We start from the raw sequence: 13,672 nt of genomic DNA, 5'->3' as shown, positions 1-13,672 counted from the left end.
GCAACTTCGGTGTACCATTTTTGGCAAATGCTAAAGATGCATCTCTTTACCCTGGCCTTTGACACCTAAGATGTATATCTTTAGGATCCACCCTATTTTCTGTGATGTTCTTTAAGTTGTTTTTAACTCTTTTAATTTTACAGCCACAAGAGTGGCTGTATACTATAGTCAGCATGGATTTTTCGCATTCTGCAATGTTAAATTGAAAATACCCCCATGCCATTCTGATGCTTCCCATAGGCTCATTTCAAAACAAAACCTTACAAGACTTATAGTCCTGAACTCAGAAATGCTTGCTTAACAAACCTCTAAATTTTCATGGCAATACACAAAACATTCAGAGAGAATCGAGAGTGCAAAGTCTAAAAAGAGAGTGAAAAAACCCAGCCCCGTTTTGGACTTCTTTCTGTCAGAGTTCTCATAATCTGTTGAAATTAATTAAAAATCAGCCATGTTCACAGAGTACCTGGAATCCTATTACTGACCTTGCCCCATACTCTGACCTCCGTCTTCTGCAGTTTAAAAGTTAAAAAATGCCTGGCTGATTTTTAATTAATTTAAGAAATTTAGCATTGAAGTCTAATATAATGTTGGGCATGCTCAGTAAGAACCAACTGTCAGTGTTCTAAAAGCCAGACTCCCAGCTGCTGGGCTTGCCTATTCAGGGGGCCACACCAATGCCAGACCTTTATTTCACTTGAGACAGTCATGGCTTCCCAAAGAATCCTGGGAAGTGTAGTTTGTGAAGGGTGCTGAGAGGAGAGTCCTAGTCCCCTGACAGAGCTCCAGTGGCCAGAGGTGTTTAACAGTCAGCCGCTCTGATTTAAGCTCTGTGAGGGGAACAGGGCCTCTCCTAGCAACTCTCAGCACCATTAACTAACTACACTTGTTATTATATTGTATCTCAGAGAGGAGGTCAGGTCTCCTGCTCCCGTGGTGCATTCATTATAGCTGCCCAATTTCCCTGCTTTTTAAAGTTTGATAGAAATATCTGTGGGCTATAGGTACATTCTTAAACCGCAAGGTTTTTGCCTATTAGTGAATTATGTGTTTTAAAATTGCTGGGACCTCTGGGTGAGGAGTGGGTAATAAATTTTAATAATAATAATTGATTTCAGTGGTTCTTAATTCCATGGTATAATATTGTAGCCTTCACAGTTTAGTACTTTGGGAGTAAATGACCTTAATCTTGCCTGCATTTGTGTTGGATGATGGCGTAAAGTACGTATTGTGCCTGTATCCTTTCCCTAGATATATTTTATGTTGCAAAATAAGATATTGTATGTGCAAGGAATTTTTTGTTGGCAATCACTTACTGACTGCAGTGATTCAGTGGAAAAGCCTTACGATGTGATTCTGCAGATTTATGTGAACTGGTCAGTCTGTTTGGATGGCAGTGTGATCCCTTTCGTTCAGGGACATAAAACTAGACTTGAGGAATGTGTTTGTAGACCGGGATGCTAAATGTTCTAGTTTCCATGCTTATATACTTGTGTTACTCTATAGCAAATCACAAAGTAAAAATGTCAGAATATGTTGCAATAATTTGTGATTCCTCCCTGCCCCCTCTCCCAGAATATAGAAACTTGCCTACTTCACCAGCGTTACCAGTTGCTTACCGTGCCCTTGGCCAAAGGCATGAGAAAAGGAAAACTGGTGTTAAAGTTGCACTCTTAGGACCTACGTCACAAGAGCTGTCCAAGAGAGAACCTAATCTGAAGGTCCAGAACGAGGCTGAAAAGTATGAAAAGATCACAACCCACGCTACTTTTACACCACATCCAGATAAAGGTGTGTTCTAAGTGTTGTCATGGCCTTGCCAAAGTCCATGTTAGATGTAAAACTAATTGTATGGCTGCCACAAAAAGCAGCCGCCACACATCTACTCCCCCCCGCAACGTCTTGTAGACCTTACCCTGTGTCTTAGTGTCCCGATATCTATGTCTCTGCACTCCCTGCCCACTAGCAGAGGCATCTAATGATAGGGAGCACAGCCAGGGAAACTCAGAACACTGCGCTGCTGGGACATGAATGACTTCTACTAGATAGCATGGAGATGAATGTGGGAGCTAGATGTGTGGCGGCTATTTGCAGCAGCAGCAGCAGCCACACATTTTTCATTGCATCTAGTGTGGCCCAATGTGTTATGAGCTCCACCTTGGCAGCTGAACCTGTTTTTACTAGCCCAGTGCACAAATATTTGAAAGTTGTAATGGTTCTGCCCTTTCTGTCTCTTAATGTGAACGAGGTTTCAATGTTCAGTGTTGGCTAAGGCAGTAGTCTTTGTAAAGCTGAGGCGTTTTGCTGAATCATAGGACTCTGCCTCAAAATATAAAGAGCTTGGAAAGTGTTTTGCTGAGTGTTCAATGGTGATTTATTTATTTATTTATTATAATAATTTTTATGATAATGGCGCCACCACGTGGCTTATCTTAGTACGACGCTTGTTATTTATGTTCTTCATTTAACCAACTTAAATTTAACCTGTTTCTCTAAAAAAAATGGGTTTAATTTTTTTCTTACTGGAGGTAAGGAATAGTACATTAATTTAGAATCAGTTAACATCGTATACCTTTCATATTACTTGAACAACTGCCACAGATAATCGGCTGACCGTCCAAGGCACAAGTTATGTTTTCAGATGTTTCCTTGCTGCTTCTTGTAACACATGGCCCAACTTGCTTTGGATCATCTGGATTAGTCATGCTAAATTTCTTCCTTGTCCTCCAGGAATTTCTGGCGTGCCTCTCCCGTTCATTGTGTATGATTCCACTGTGCCAAAGTTCCTTACGCCTATGGCCATACATTTACAAGTTTTTCATAAGACCCAGAGTTTCAGCTTGTATCAGTATTGCATCTTTCATCCCCCAGCTACATTCCAAGCTTCTGCTTGTCTCTGTACTTCCAAACCAACATGCTATATCTTTCTTCCTGCCAAGCTGTAATTTTCCACAGGCACCTTCAGTGCAGGGTGGGAGAACTAGATTGTCTTTTATTCCTCTACTTTATTTTTCTCCTTCTGGGTTCCAGCTCTTCTCAAAGACTTGGACAAATTATATTTATCTATATCTTCGATAGCAAACATGGTGCCCTCCCAGTGTTGTGGACTACAACTCCCTTCAGCCCCAGCCAGCATGGCCAGTGGGCTTAGGGACGTTGGGAGTGTATTCCACATCATTGGGAGGGCACCACATTGGCTATCCTGATCTATGCCATGGGTAATCTATCAGAAACATTTGACTTTATCTGGCTCCAGGGATCTGCTCTAAATGGGGGATAAGCCCATTTACGTGGGTTTCCATATTGTCATCCTGGAGGATGGTTTTCCTTGCTGGAGCCCTACGCAGGTGTTTGAAGGGATGCAAAAGGGGAGCGGAATTAGAATTGCACCAATTTTCTCCACTCCCTCCAGTTTGTCTACTCGAGCCCCTCTAACACTTGCACATTGGACATCACAGTGGAGCCTCTGTGTGCATAGAATCCAATGTGTTAACCAGAACCACACAATTTTTATGGTATGTGTGGTTTGGACCTACGTGTGTTGGCCCCACCATGCAAATGAGACACCGGTTTTGCAGATGTCCAACAGGTGCCGGGGCCCTCCAGGGTGAGGTAAGCTGGCGTGATTCCAATATTTCCACTATCCATTCAGCCTGTTTGTCTGGATTGGGCTATGATTGCATAACAGAGGGGTGGGGAACTGTTTTGGCTCCACAGGCCAGATCCTTATTGGGATTGGCTCCGTGGGCCAAATTTGACAGGTGGACCACCTGTCAATCACATGCTGTCGTTATTACATGAATGACAGGTTGTCCTGCCCACCTGTCAGAAATCCCATGCGGGGTTCCCAGGTACCCACTGCTGCTAAGGGAAGTCCAAGAAAGAAGATTTCATTTTAAAATGCAGGCTTCTTTTTCAGGCCTCCTGCATCAGCAGCAACAGGAGGGGGGCAATGAAGGGAAGAAAGAAGCTGATCCTTTCAACCGCAGACATTGGAGGTTCAAAGGATCAGTGTGGGGCAGCTTCAAAGAGCAGTGCTGGAAGGAAGACGTGGTTTCCATCTCCTTGAGCAAGGCATGCTCCTACTTGGGAGCGTGCCTCATTCCAGCAAAAAGAGCCCATGTATGATATCAGGTGTAGGGTGGGTGGGCGTGGCTTCCTCAAAACAGCCTCGCCGACTAAATGGAGAGGCCGGAGGGGGGGTCCAGCTTGATCTGTGGGCCAGAGGTTCACCACCCCTGGCATAAGTCTATGACCCTCATAGACAATCTAGTAAGAAAAAAAGAGTTGTGGAAGTCTATGAAGTCATGTGTTGGAGAAACTCTGAGCAATGAATGTGCTTCTTGAATAGGCCAATTGCATTTAACCATGTTTTCATTCCTGTTGGATGGGGCAACCACTATCGGACCTACAAGTTATCAGTTGAATAACACACATCTAGATAAGTTCTAAGTCTTTCAAGCCCTACCATTTTCTGATTCTGTGCCCTCATTTGCCTGGCTTAGTGTGAATGAACAAATGTACAGCCTCCCAGAGAGAAGATTGCAACTGCTTTCCTCCTCCTCCTCCTCCTCCTCCTCTTGCCATTGCGCTACTGAGCTGAAGTGAGCTGAGCCATGGCGGAGGAATCTTTGTTGGGTCTAATAAGGCCCATGGCCACAGATCCCAGTTTGACCCACAAGACCGTTCCACATAGACCACACACCCCTGGCCCACATCTAACACATAGTTACAGATGCAACTACAAAGGAACAATTGGGAACTTAAAGTGAGCTCCTGATTCTTCCTTTGCAAGTGGCACTCAGCTGATTAGCTCTGACAGGGAGCCCCACTGGAATTGGCTGCACCAGGGAGTTCCCTTTGGGAACTCTGTCGTACAGCCAAGGAGGGCATGTTCTCTCCCAAACCTCTTACTCTGAGTGGATAATTTTTTCCTCTGCAGAGGAAGAAAAATGCTTTGTTGGAGAAAGTACTTTGAATCCAAGCTACTTGCTCCAAATGTTCTTCAAAGGGGCTCTTTATAACTGCTGATATCTGACTGATGGTTACAGTAACCTCCTTTGAACTTTGACAGGTGCAAATCACTTGACATCAGGTGGAGGGTGGGACAATTAGGGATCTGGATTCAGTTACCACCTCTGACTTAGTGTGTCATTCCAATCCAGGCTCATGCCCATTTATTTTATTTATTACAATTATTTATATCCCGCATTTCAGGATGCCTACCAAGGGGGCTTACAAGTCATATTAATAATAATAATAAATTTAATTTTTGTGTCGCCTATCTGGCCAAAGCCACTCTAGGCGACGTACACATTAAAATTCAATAAAATACAATATAATACAAAATAAAATACAATGCAGTCAACATTAATGCAGCAGTATAAAACCATGTAGGGCAATTCATAACAATTATAAAACAATCACAGAAAAATTAGCCCACCCCAGAGATCCCGAAGGCCTGTCCAAAGAGCCAAGTTTTTAAGGCTCGGCGAAATGTATCCAGGGAAGGGGCATGGCGAAGATCGAACGGGAGGGAGTTGTAGAGAGTGGGGGCCGCCACTGAAAATGCCCTCTCTCTAGTCCCCACCAACCTAGCTGTTTTCAGTTACATATTTTAAAAATACAATACAAATATTCACATATCAAAAACAAATCAGGATCCTTCCCATATCATGGTTAATGGTAGTGACTAGTGAGGAGATAGTCCAGCTGGGGCAGTTGCTGAGGTGGTCTTCAACTGCCTTCCCACACAGCAGTTGATGGTTGATCACTCTGTTTTTTGCAAGAAGCATGGAAGATGTGGCACTCCTAAATCTCAGTCCTGGTGAAGAAACATCAAACTTGAATGAACATGGAGATGAGATGGAAGAAGATCAACTCAATGAATTCTGTGGGTGGTTCCTGCACTGTTCCTGTGGCTAGCTGTGCAAAGAGAAGGTACAGCAGTAAGGAAGCCTGACAGGTTTGGGCATACTCAGAGTTTCCTTGTCAGCCAGCTGGCCTTCAAGCCATGTTATGTTACTGCCTCCTCACAGCTGGTCCATCCTGTCACCCAAACCCATCTCTTCTTCCTCAGCAAGCTAACCAGTAGACCCTACAGATAAAGAACGAGCTGTAAACCAGCCCATGGTATCTCTGGAGAGAGCTCAACCACAAACCTGGATTTTGGTGACATGTTAAGCCAAAACATGGCTTAGCGCGGCATAGTGTAGCAGCAAAACAACCAAGTAGGAGCAAAGTCCTCATGATCTCCTCTCCAGGAGCCAATGCCTTTGTTCTTTTGTGCTCATGTATGATTTGGTTTGGCACTGCATGCGAACTGGGCCTGTGAGGACATGCATATTGAAAAATTCTCTGTTATTTGTTAGGAAAGTGGCTTCCACAGACCCACGGAGCAAATGTAACTGCAAGAAATTATGTACAAATCTGGAAAAGGAAAATAGCTTAACTTATATTGAGATTACTTTATTAATATGAAAGTTGCTGCCTGTGTTTCTGTCTTCACCAAATAACATGTCTAGGAGCCTATGTAATTTCATGGTTTGGGTCTTTCCCACCCAGACTAAAGCCATTATGCTCAAATACTTACGTGTTTCTCCATTTCTAGCCCCACCAGGAGTAAATGAGCTATTAGTTACTTCTCAGAAGACAACAATGGAACACGATCGGAAGGGACCAGAACCTAAAGGGGTAACCAGCCATGGTGTAGGTGTCAGACTTAAAGAATGGGGGAATGTCTTAAATATGCCAATCTGAGATATAACCAACTTCTCTAGTGGATTAGTTGTAACAAACTGAGAACACCTAATATTCCTACGATTATGTGTCTGCACGAGCTCACAGATAGCATGGGTTTTTTCCCCCTTATCAGCGTTCCATTTCCTGGTTTCTTTGAATGACAGTTAGTACTTTATTTAAAGAGGCACTAACTTTCCCTCCTATGTCCTTACCCTAGTAGCCAGCTCCTCCTTCATAACAGGATCCTAGCTTCTTTTCAAGTTAAGCTGTGTCTGTGCATATTCAGCAACTCTTTGTTGAAGTAATTGTTCTCTTTTCAAAAAAGTTTGGCATAGACGATGTATCTTTCTTATTCTTCCATTCCTGCTTACTTTGTAATCTTATGAAATGTTTCAGAAAATTCCTCTCCTTGATTTCAAAATTATTTGATATGCATGGGTGCCCAGATACATTTATACACATACAACATGATTGTGAAAAAAGCCCACAGCCAGTCACGAGTTCGTCATCTTCAAATTATTCAGAAGTTAATAACCCAGAAAAATGCTTATTAGTGTGCAAGTTTATGCATACATTGTTAGTAATTTGTAACCTGCAAGAAGGAATTTTCATAAAGCTTCCATGATTCATTTGCCATAAATGAACAGTTGACTAGCCATGGGCTACTAATGGAACAGGAAGAGTTTATGAAAAGATCTCTGACAAGGGGCACTAGGCCAGACAACCATACCTTTTTTAAAAAAAAAAAGCACTGTCAGTATCATTCTTGTGTTTGTGTGTAAAATATCAAATGCAGACAATAATGAGATCATTGTATAATTTTGGGGGGGGGAGATCTTTAAAATAAGCATCTAAATTAACTAGTGTGGCATCTTTCCCAGGTTGACACTAGGTCTACACTCAGCCTAGCCTGTGAAGGTCCTTGGTTCCATCTCATTTGGATTTTGTGCTGGTATTTTTCTTTCATAATCTTGCTCCATTTGTCTTAGTCCCTAAAACAAGTTGCTTCTGTTTCTTGCAGCTTTATGGATTATGCTGATGTTTGAGTCCTTTTAGTTTATCTAACCTCCCTCCTTTGCTTTTTCCATCAGCAAAGACTCAAATGTGAACCTGAAGTTTGTGCCTGCTGGATATCTGCCTCCTTATAGTCTCCCCATGTACTTAAAATTAACTGATAAATCACATCATTGTTGTTTTGGTCCATTTCTTCCATCCTTGTCACTTTCCTACGATCCCTGATCCAATGTTCCTGCCTGCTAGCAGCTTTGTATGTTCCTTCATTTGTATGTACCCTAACACTTTTGATGATTAAGGGGATAATGGCCAGGTAGTAGATGTCTTTATATTTGCAAGCTTTTCGGTAGAAGAATAATCATTTCCAAACTAATGGCATAAATGGTCATGCATGGCAGCCCTATGTAGTTGATCACTCTGGAACAAAGATGCAGTAATTTCAAGTCCCGTTGAAATTGATGGACTTGAAATTTACAGTTAGGAGGCTACTGAGGAATCATCTTGCCATAAGGGAAGGGGACAAGAAGTAGATTACACTTTAATTTAGGAATAGAAAGCAAAAGGAGAAGAGAATAAGCCAGCCCAGAAAGAGAATGGTGGGCTAGATCCTAAGCTCCCTCATTCCTGGTGGTCCACTTTGATAAGTGGGCAGAGCCTCACTTGTCTATTATCTTCCATTGCCATGATGTCAGGTGACCCATTTGCAGTTCAGCTTGAGCTGTGCTGCAAAGGAAGATTCCAGTCAATCCTAGCAAGGCTTGAAGTCACTGCTGACCATCGGCTCATAGACTGGTATTCTTAGTGGGTGCCCCAGAATTGCAGAACTCCTTTTTGAAAAGTTGCAAGATCTGAGTGATGGGCTGGGTCTGAGTACTCAGGGTAAAGCTCTTAATTGGGGGTAGGTTTTTAGCATAGGTTCTTTTGGTTTGCTTTTTATTTCAATTTTTAATGAATATTTTGTTTCCTGAGTTTTAGGGATAGGGCATTTTCAAAGTCCAAATACTTATTGTATTTGTACCCCACTCTTCAGTCAAAAAGGCTTCCAGAGTGGCTTACATACAATCAATTTATACAAAGCAATCCCTGCCCAGAGATTTACAGTCTAAACCACACAACACACAAGGGGAAAGGGTCAGGGAGGAAGGAGAACAAAAGCAAACTCGGGCACCGATTCTGAAAGCTCAGTGATGGCAGTTCCCAAGATGTTTCTGTTTCTCATCTGATCTCCTCAGGGTCAGATGGTTCTTCAGAATATTCTCTGTTAATCATATTGGCTACACCCACAAAAAACCCTTGAGGGTTTTTTAAAAAAAATAGTTATTTATAACACAAGCATGCTGCCCAGTTCTCCAGGTGTCTTACAATAAAAGTAAAACAATTACATACAAAATTTAAACCATAAAATCTAGATAATAGCATAAAACCAACAACACAGGATAATACAATAAAACTAATAATGACCTAAAATTTCACAAAACTTAAGAAAGTTTTAAGATTTAAAAGCCTGGGAAAATAAGATTTGACCTGGCTCTGAAAAGACCAGAGTATGCACACCTGCTGAGCCTCTGAGGAGGTCATTCCAGAATAACATAAAAGGTAGAGAGAATGAATGCATCTAAGGAAACATTCTGCACACTCCATTGGACAGGACTCAACTGTGAAACTAGTTCTATAAACCTAAAGATTTATGCTTGGGCCCCATTGACACCGTACATTTATTCCACAATAGTCATGGCTTCCCCCAAAGAATCCTGGGAAGTGTAGTTTGTCAAGAATGCTGAAAGTTGTTAGGAAACCCCTGTTCCCCTCATAGAGAACAATTCCCAGTGTGGTTTAGCAATTAATCTCTCTTCCCTGGGAACTGTGGGAACTGTGGGGAACAGGGATTTCCTAACAATTCTCACTGTCCTTAGCAAACTACACTTCCTGGGATTCTTTTGGGGAAGCTGTGACTGTTTAAAGTGGTACAAAAGTAGAATAAATGTATGGTGTGAATGTGGTCTTGTTTTCTTCAAACTGCATTTGAAGCTGATGGTTTGTAATTTGCATGGAGGTCAAGGTACTCAAACTAGAGAGGAAGAACTAGTAAAATGTTAAACAACACTTTGGATCTCAGCTGTTGCCTTTTAATACGTGCCATTTACTTCTTATAAATAGCCTACTGCTTGATCCATTGAAGATGAGTCCTTTGAATCCTTTGCTGAATTAGGAACTAGATGTGCAAATTGAAAGACGTGTGCATATCTGCATGCAAGATGTACTGGACAATTCCCACCCCAATGCATTTTGACTAAGGTGAAAATACATTGTTACAGCCATCTTGCCATGCAGATGGGAATGCACGTCCTTGCCCACTGTGCCAGGCCAAAAGTTGTATGCAACTCCTATTGAGCTATTTCTAGATCTTGTACAACAGTGATGGGGCAGCTCACATTTTTCTATGTGCAGTACATTATTTAAATGACAAACAACCTTTATTGTATTTTCTTTCCAAAGGAACCTAGGGTGGCAGACACCAACATGGTAAAACAATAGTATTAAAAAAAAAACTTTTAAAACAATTAAAAACATTTAAGAGCATCTAAAAACATGTAAAACACATCAAAGTAAATCTAATTTATTTATATATTTAAGGACATACCTCAAGGGCCAGCTCAGCCATGTGAAACAGCACCCATGGAACGTCTTCTAGACTTGGTGGATAAATACTGGAATGGTTGCAGATCGCTTCATTGCAATGAGACGTTTTTATGTAAGTGTGGGTAATGTCTGGGCTGGGTGTTTCTCCATGCTGATTTGGCCCTTTCCCCCCTGGGTGACTCAGGTGTAATGATGGCCTGGTTTCTCCAATTGTCTTCTCCAGCTCTCGCAACAGGTGTGATAGGTGTGCACTACTTTTCACCCAGCAGAAGCATTATCAGTGGGAAATTAGAGGTAGGCTCTTATTTCTTACTGGGAGAGATACCTGAGAAATTGTCACCTCACATGGTCTTAACGACATTCTGAGTTTGATCAAGGGGAAGACTGGCCAGTTTTTGTGCAAGAGACATTCCATGTATCATTTCCTGAGAACTCCCAACTCCTGCTAGGATGAACACCTGTCTTCATGTGAGAAGCAATATGGAAGCTGTTGCTTCTCATACACCTGACAGATGTCCCTTTCACTGGGAAGCAGTAGATAACTCCAGAGGCTGATGGGAGGAGTTAGCCAGAGGAGAAGCAATATAAACAGCTTCTACTGGGGAAAGGCATTTTCTTTCTAAACTGTTATTTTTTTATTACATTTACCAGTTGCTTTATACAATAAAAGTCTCAAAGTAACTTGACAGGGTAAAATAGAGCACATAAAAGCAATTTAAAAGCAGGATAATGTAAAATACATAAAATGCTCATCCAGCAACATATGGCAAGTCCTACCCACCCTGCTAAAAGATGAACACATTGTAGGAGACAACTTAATGACCAAGGGCTTGGGTAAACAAAAAGGTCTTAGCCTGGCCCCTAAAGACGGACTGGAATGGCCCTGGGCACATCTCCCTAGGGAGAGCATTCCATAGACATGTTGTGTGTGGCTGTGGCACTCTTGTGGCCTGCACATTTTGTTTCATATCCATTTTCTTCACACTATGAAGCACAATGGGCAAGAGAGGAAGTAGGTGATCCCAGTGCCCAATAATTCATCTTCTCCTTCACTAAATATGGACTTGGATTAATCTCTTTTAATTTCTAGCTCAGGCAGAAACTGTTTTGTCTGCAATTCAGAACCCCGTGCCAACAGATCAACAGAAACCTTCTCCTACAGAGCACCAAGAGTTGAATAACCTTCTTTTGGAGAAAGCAGCTTTGAAAAAGCATCTGTCTGAGCAACAGGAGCAGTACAGTGCCAAGATCAGTAGTTTGACGTCAGATTTGAATAATACCAAGAAAGATATGGTGAGCAGAATGCACCCTCCTACCTCTGATTTTTCTGTGTTTCTATATGTATTTGTAGAGTTGCCATAAGTCGGAATCGACTTGGAGGCAGTCCATTTCCATTTCCATATGTATATATATATATATGCACGCATGATATATATACACAGTGCTGTATCTTGAAATGGTAACATGTAACTGTCCAGGTGGCAAGAATCAAATTCGTTGTGTGTTTTTTTAAAATTCATTTGGACTTACAGTCCATCCCATCTCAAGGGCTTAAGGTGCATGACACTATACTATTTCTTCTCTATTCCTATTCATCAAAAGCCAGTTTGAATAACAGCAGCTTACGGTACGTCCAAAACACATATGAATGTGTTGCTTCTGCCAGTCACAGGGAGGAACAAGGAGTACTAGAAACCTTCCGGTGACTACTGGGAATCCATTCTAGTTTCTGAAGATTCACCAAGCATTGCCCATATCCTTTTATGCTTGTCTAAATGGGCTAGAAGGTTGCTTTATTTTTAAAATGAATTTTTTAACATTTATTTTTAAAAAAATTTAAAGCCACATTATAGGGCATAGAACGTACAAATCTTGCATAATAAACATCTCATCTCTCCAGGCAGCAGTGGTTTGTTTTGCAGGGCACAATTTCTCTAAACCTGTTTGTAAATTACAGGTTTCTTTTCTTTTAGAACTGCCTGAACTGTTAGAATCTCTATAATCCCTTCAAAATATAAAGCCAGAACAAAAATGCAGACCCATTCTAGTTATTGTCCTCTGGTGTTATTTTTACAGCAGCTGCTGCTTGACTCTCGGGGTCTATTCTGATTACTTTTAGCTCTGAGGATCACTGGGATCCCACAGTAGTTGCAGCAGCTGTTGGGGAGAATCTGAAAGTAGAAATGCTTTAGCAGTTGCACTCACACTGCCAACTGGATGAGGTTACCGTTTGCTCACTTACATAGATTTCCTACTTCCTTAAGAATTCTGTGGGGCATGTTATTGAAAGGTTTATAGCCCCCATATAAAATTATTGATGTACTTACCCGATATCAGTACCTTGAAATACTGGGTAACACATGCATGAAATCCTTGTTCTTCATTTTACTGCAATTTACTGGTCAGCAGCTTAGGTGAAATATAATCTTGGCTAACCAGCCAATTAGTAACTACAAATCCCTCTTTCCTCCTCATGTTGTTGTACTTCTATCTCACTCACCCAAGACTACATTTTCACCGTCAGCAGAGGAGTGGAGCATACAGGAAAGGATTACTTCTTCTTCAGAGGGCAGGGCCAAATTTCAAAGAAAAAACGTTTGCAGGAGCCAGCTAAAAGAGGAGGAAACAACCCTCCTGTCTTAACTTTGTCTTTGAGAAGAGAACAGGGTTGATTCCTTGCTCCTGTATGCTCCATGGGGTGGACGGAGGGTAAAGGGGCCCTTTCAAGCATTACTTCTCTTGCCTAGTCATTATTACTCACTGAGTGACCATGAAGACGTTATTCCTTCCACCACCTGAGTCCAAGGGAGATCAAGGGGGGTAGCTGGAGTGTTCTCCCGCACCCACCACCACTATCAAGCAGCCCAGACTGGCTGGACACCCCCTCCTAGTGCAAGAGGTAGCTAGCCACATCCCAAGCCTTTGAGCACCACCTGCTCCCCAGCAGCAAGGCCTTGGGGCAGGAAGCACACTTTTAGCCAGGCTCCAGCCAGACCTTCTCCCAGACCCCACCAATAATAACAAGAGGGTAAAGATGTGCAACATTTTTTCCTGTATCAGCCATTGGTCAGCCCTGTAGAATTAATTTTGTTTTCCTCTGCTGGCCATTCTTCCACTCACTGCCCTCCGCAGACTCCTATAAACACTTTGCCTTGAAGCTTCCTGTCTCTTGGTGAGGATATGGGGGCATCCCAGTGCACCGGAGCAGCCCTGGAAATGCCGGCATGAGCGGCAGGTGCCATTCTAGTTCCTTTCTGAGGGGAGTGGGAAGCCATAA

General features: G+C 42.2%; 1 protein-coding gene across 2 annotated transcripts in view; it reads left to right on the top strand.

Moving 5' to 3' along the window:
• Positions 1–13,672, top strand: part of CEP72 (centrosomal protein 72) — a 68,883-nt gene that overhangs the window by 31,345 nt on the left and 23,866 nt on the right. For both annotated transcript variants that reach the window (XM_061589743.1, XM_061589744.1), the window contains exons 8-11: positions 1,576–1,791; positions 6,611–6,708; positions 10,390–10,507; positions 11,486–11,688. In XM_061589743.1, coding sequence (XP_061445727.1) covers positions 1,576–1,791; positions 6,611–6,708; positions 10,390–10,507; positions 11,486–11,688 — 635 coding nt within the window. The remainder of the gene's footprint in view (positions 1–1,575; positions 1,792–6,610; positions 6,709–10,389; positions 10,508–11,485; positions 11,689–13,672) is intronic.

The sequence above is a fragment of the Rhineura floridana genome, chromosome 11 (genome assembly GCF_030035675.1).
Source record: "Rhineura floridana isolate rRhiFlo1 chromosome 11, rRhiFlo1.hap2, whole genome shotgun sequence".
In the NCBI taxonomy this organism is placed as follows: domain Eukaryota; kingdom Metazoa; phylum Chordata; class Lepidosauria; order Squamata; family Rhineuridae; genus Rhineura; species Rhineura floridana.
Note: the sequence above shows the minus strand (reverse complement) of the source record. Positions and strands in the feature narration are given on the sequence as shown.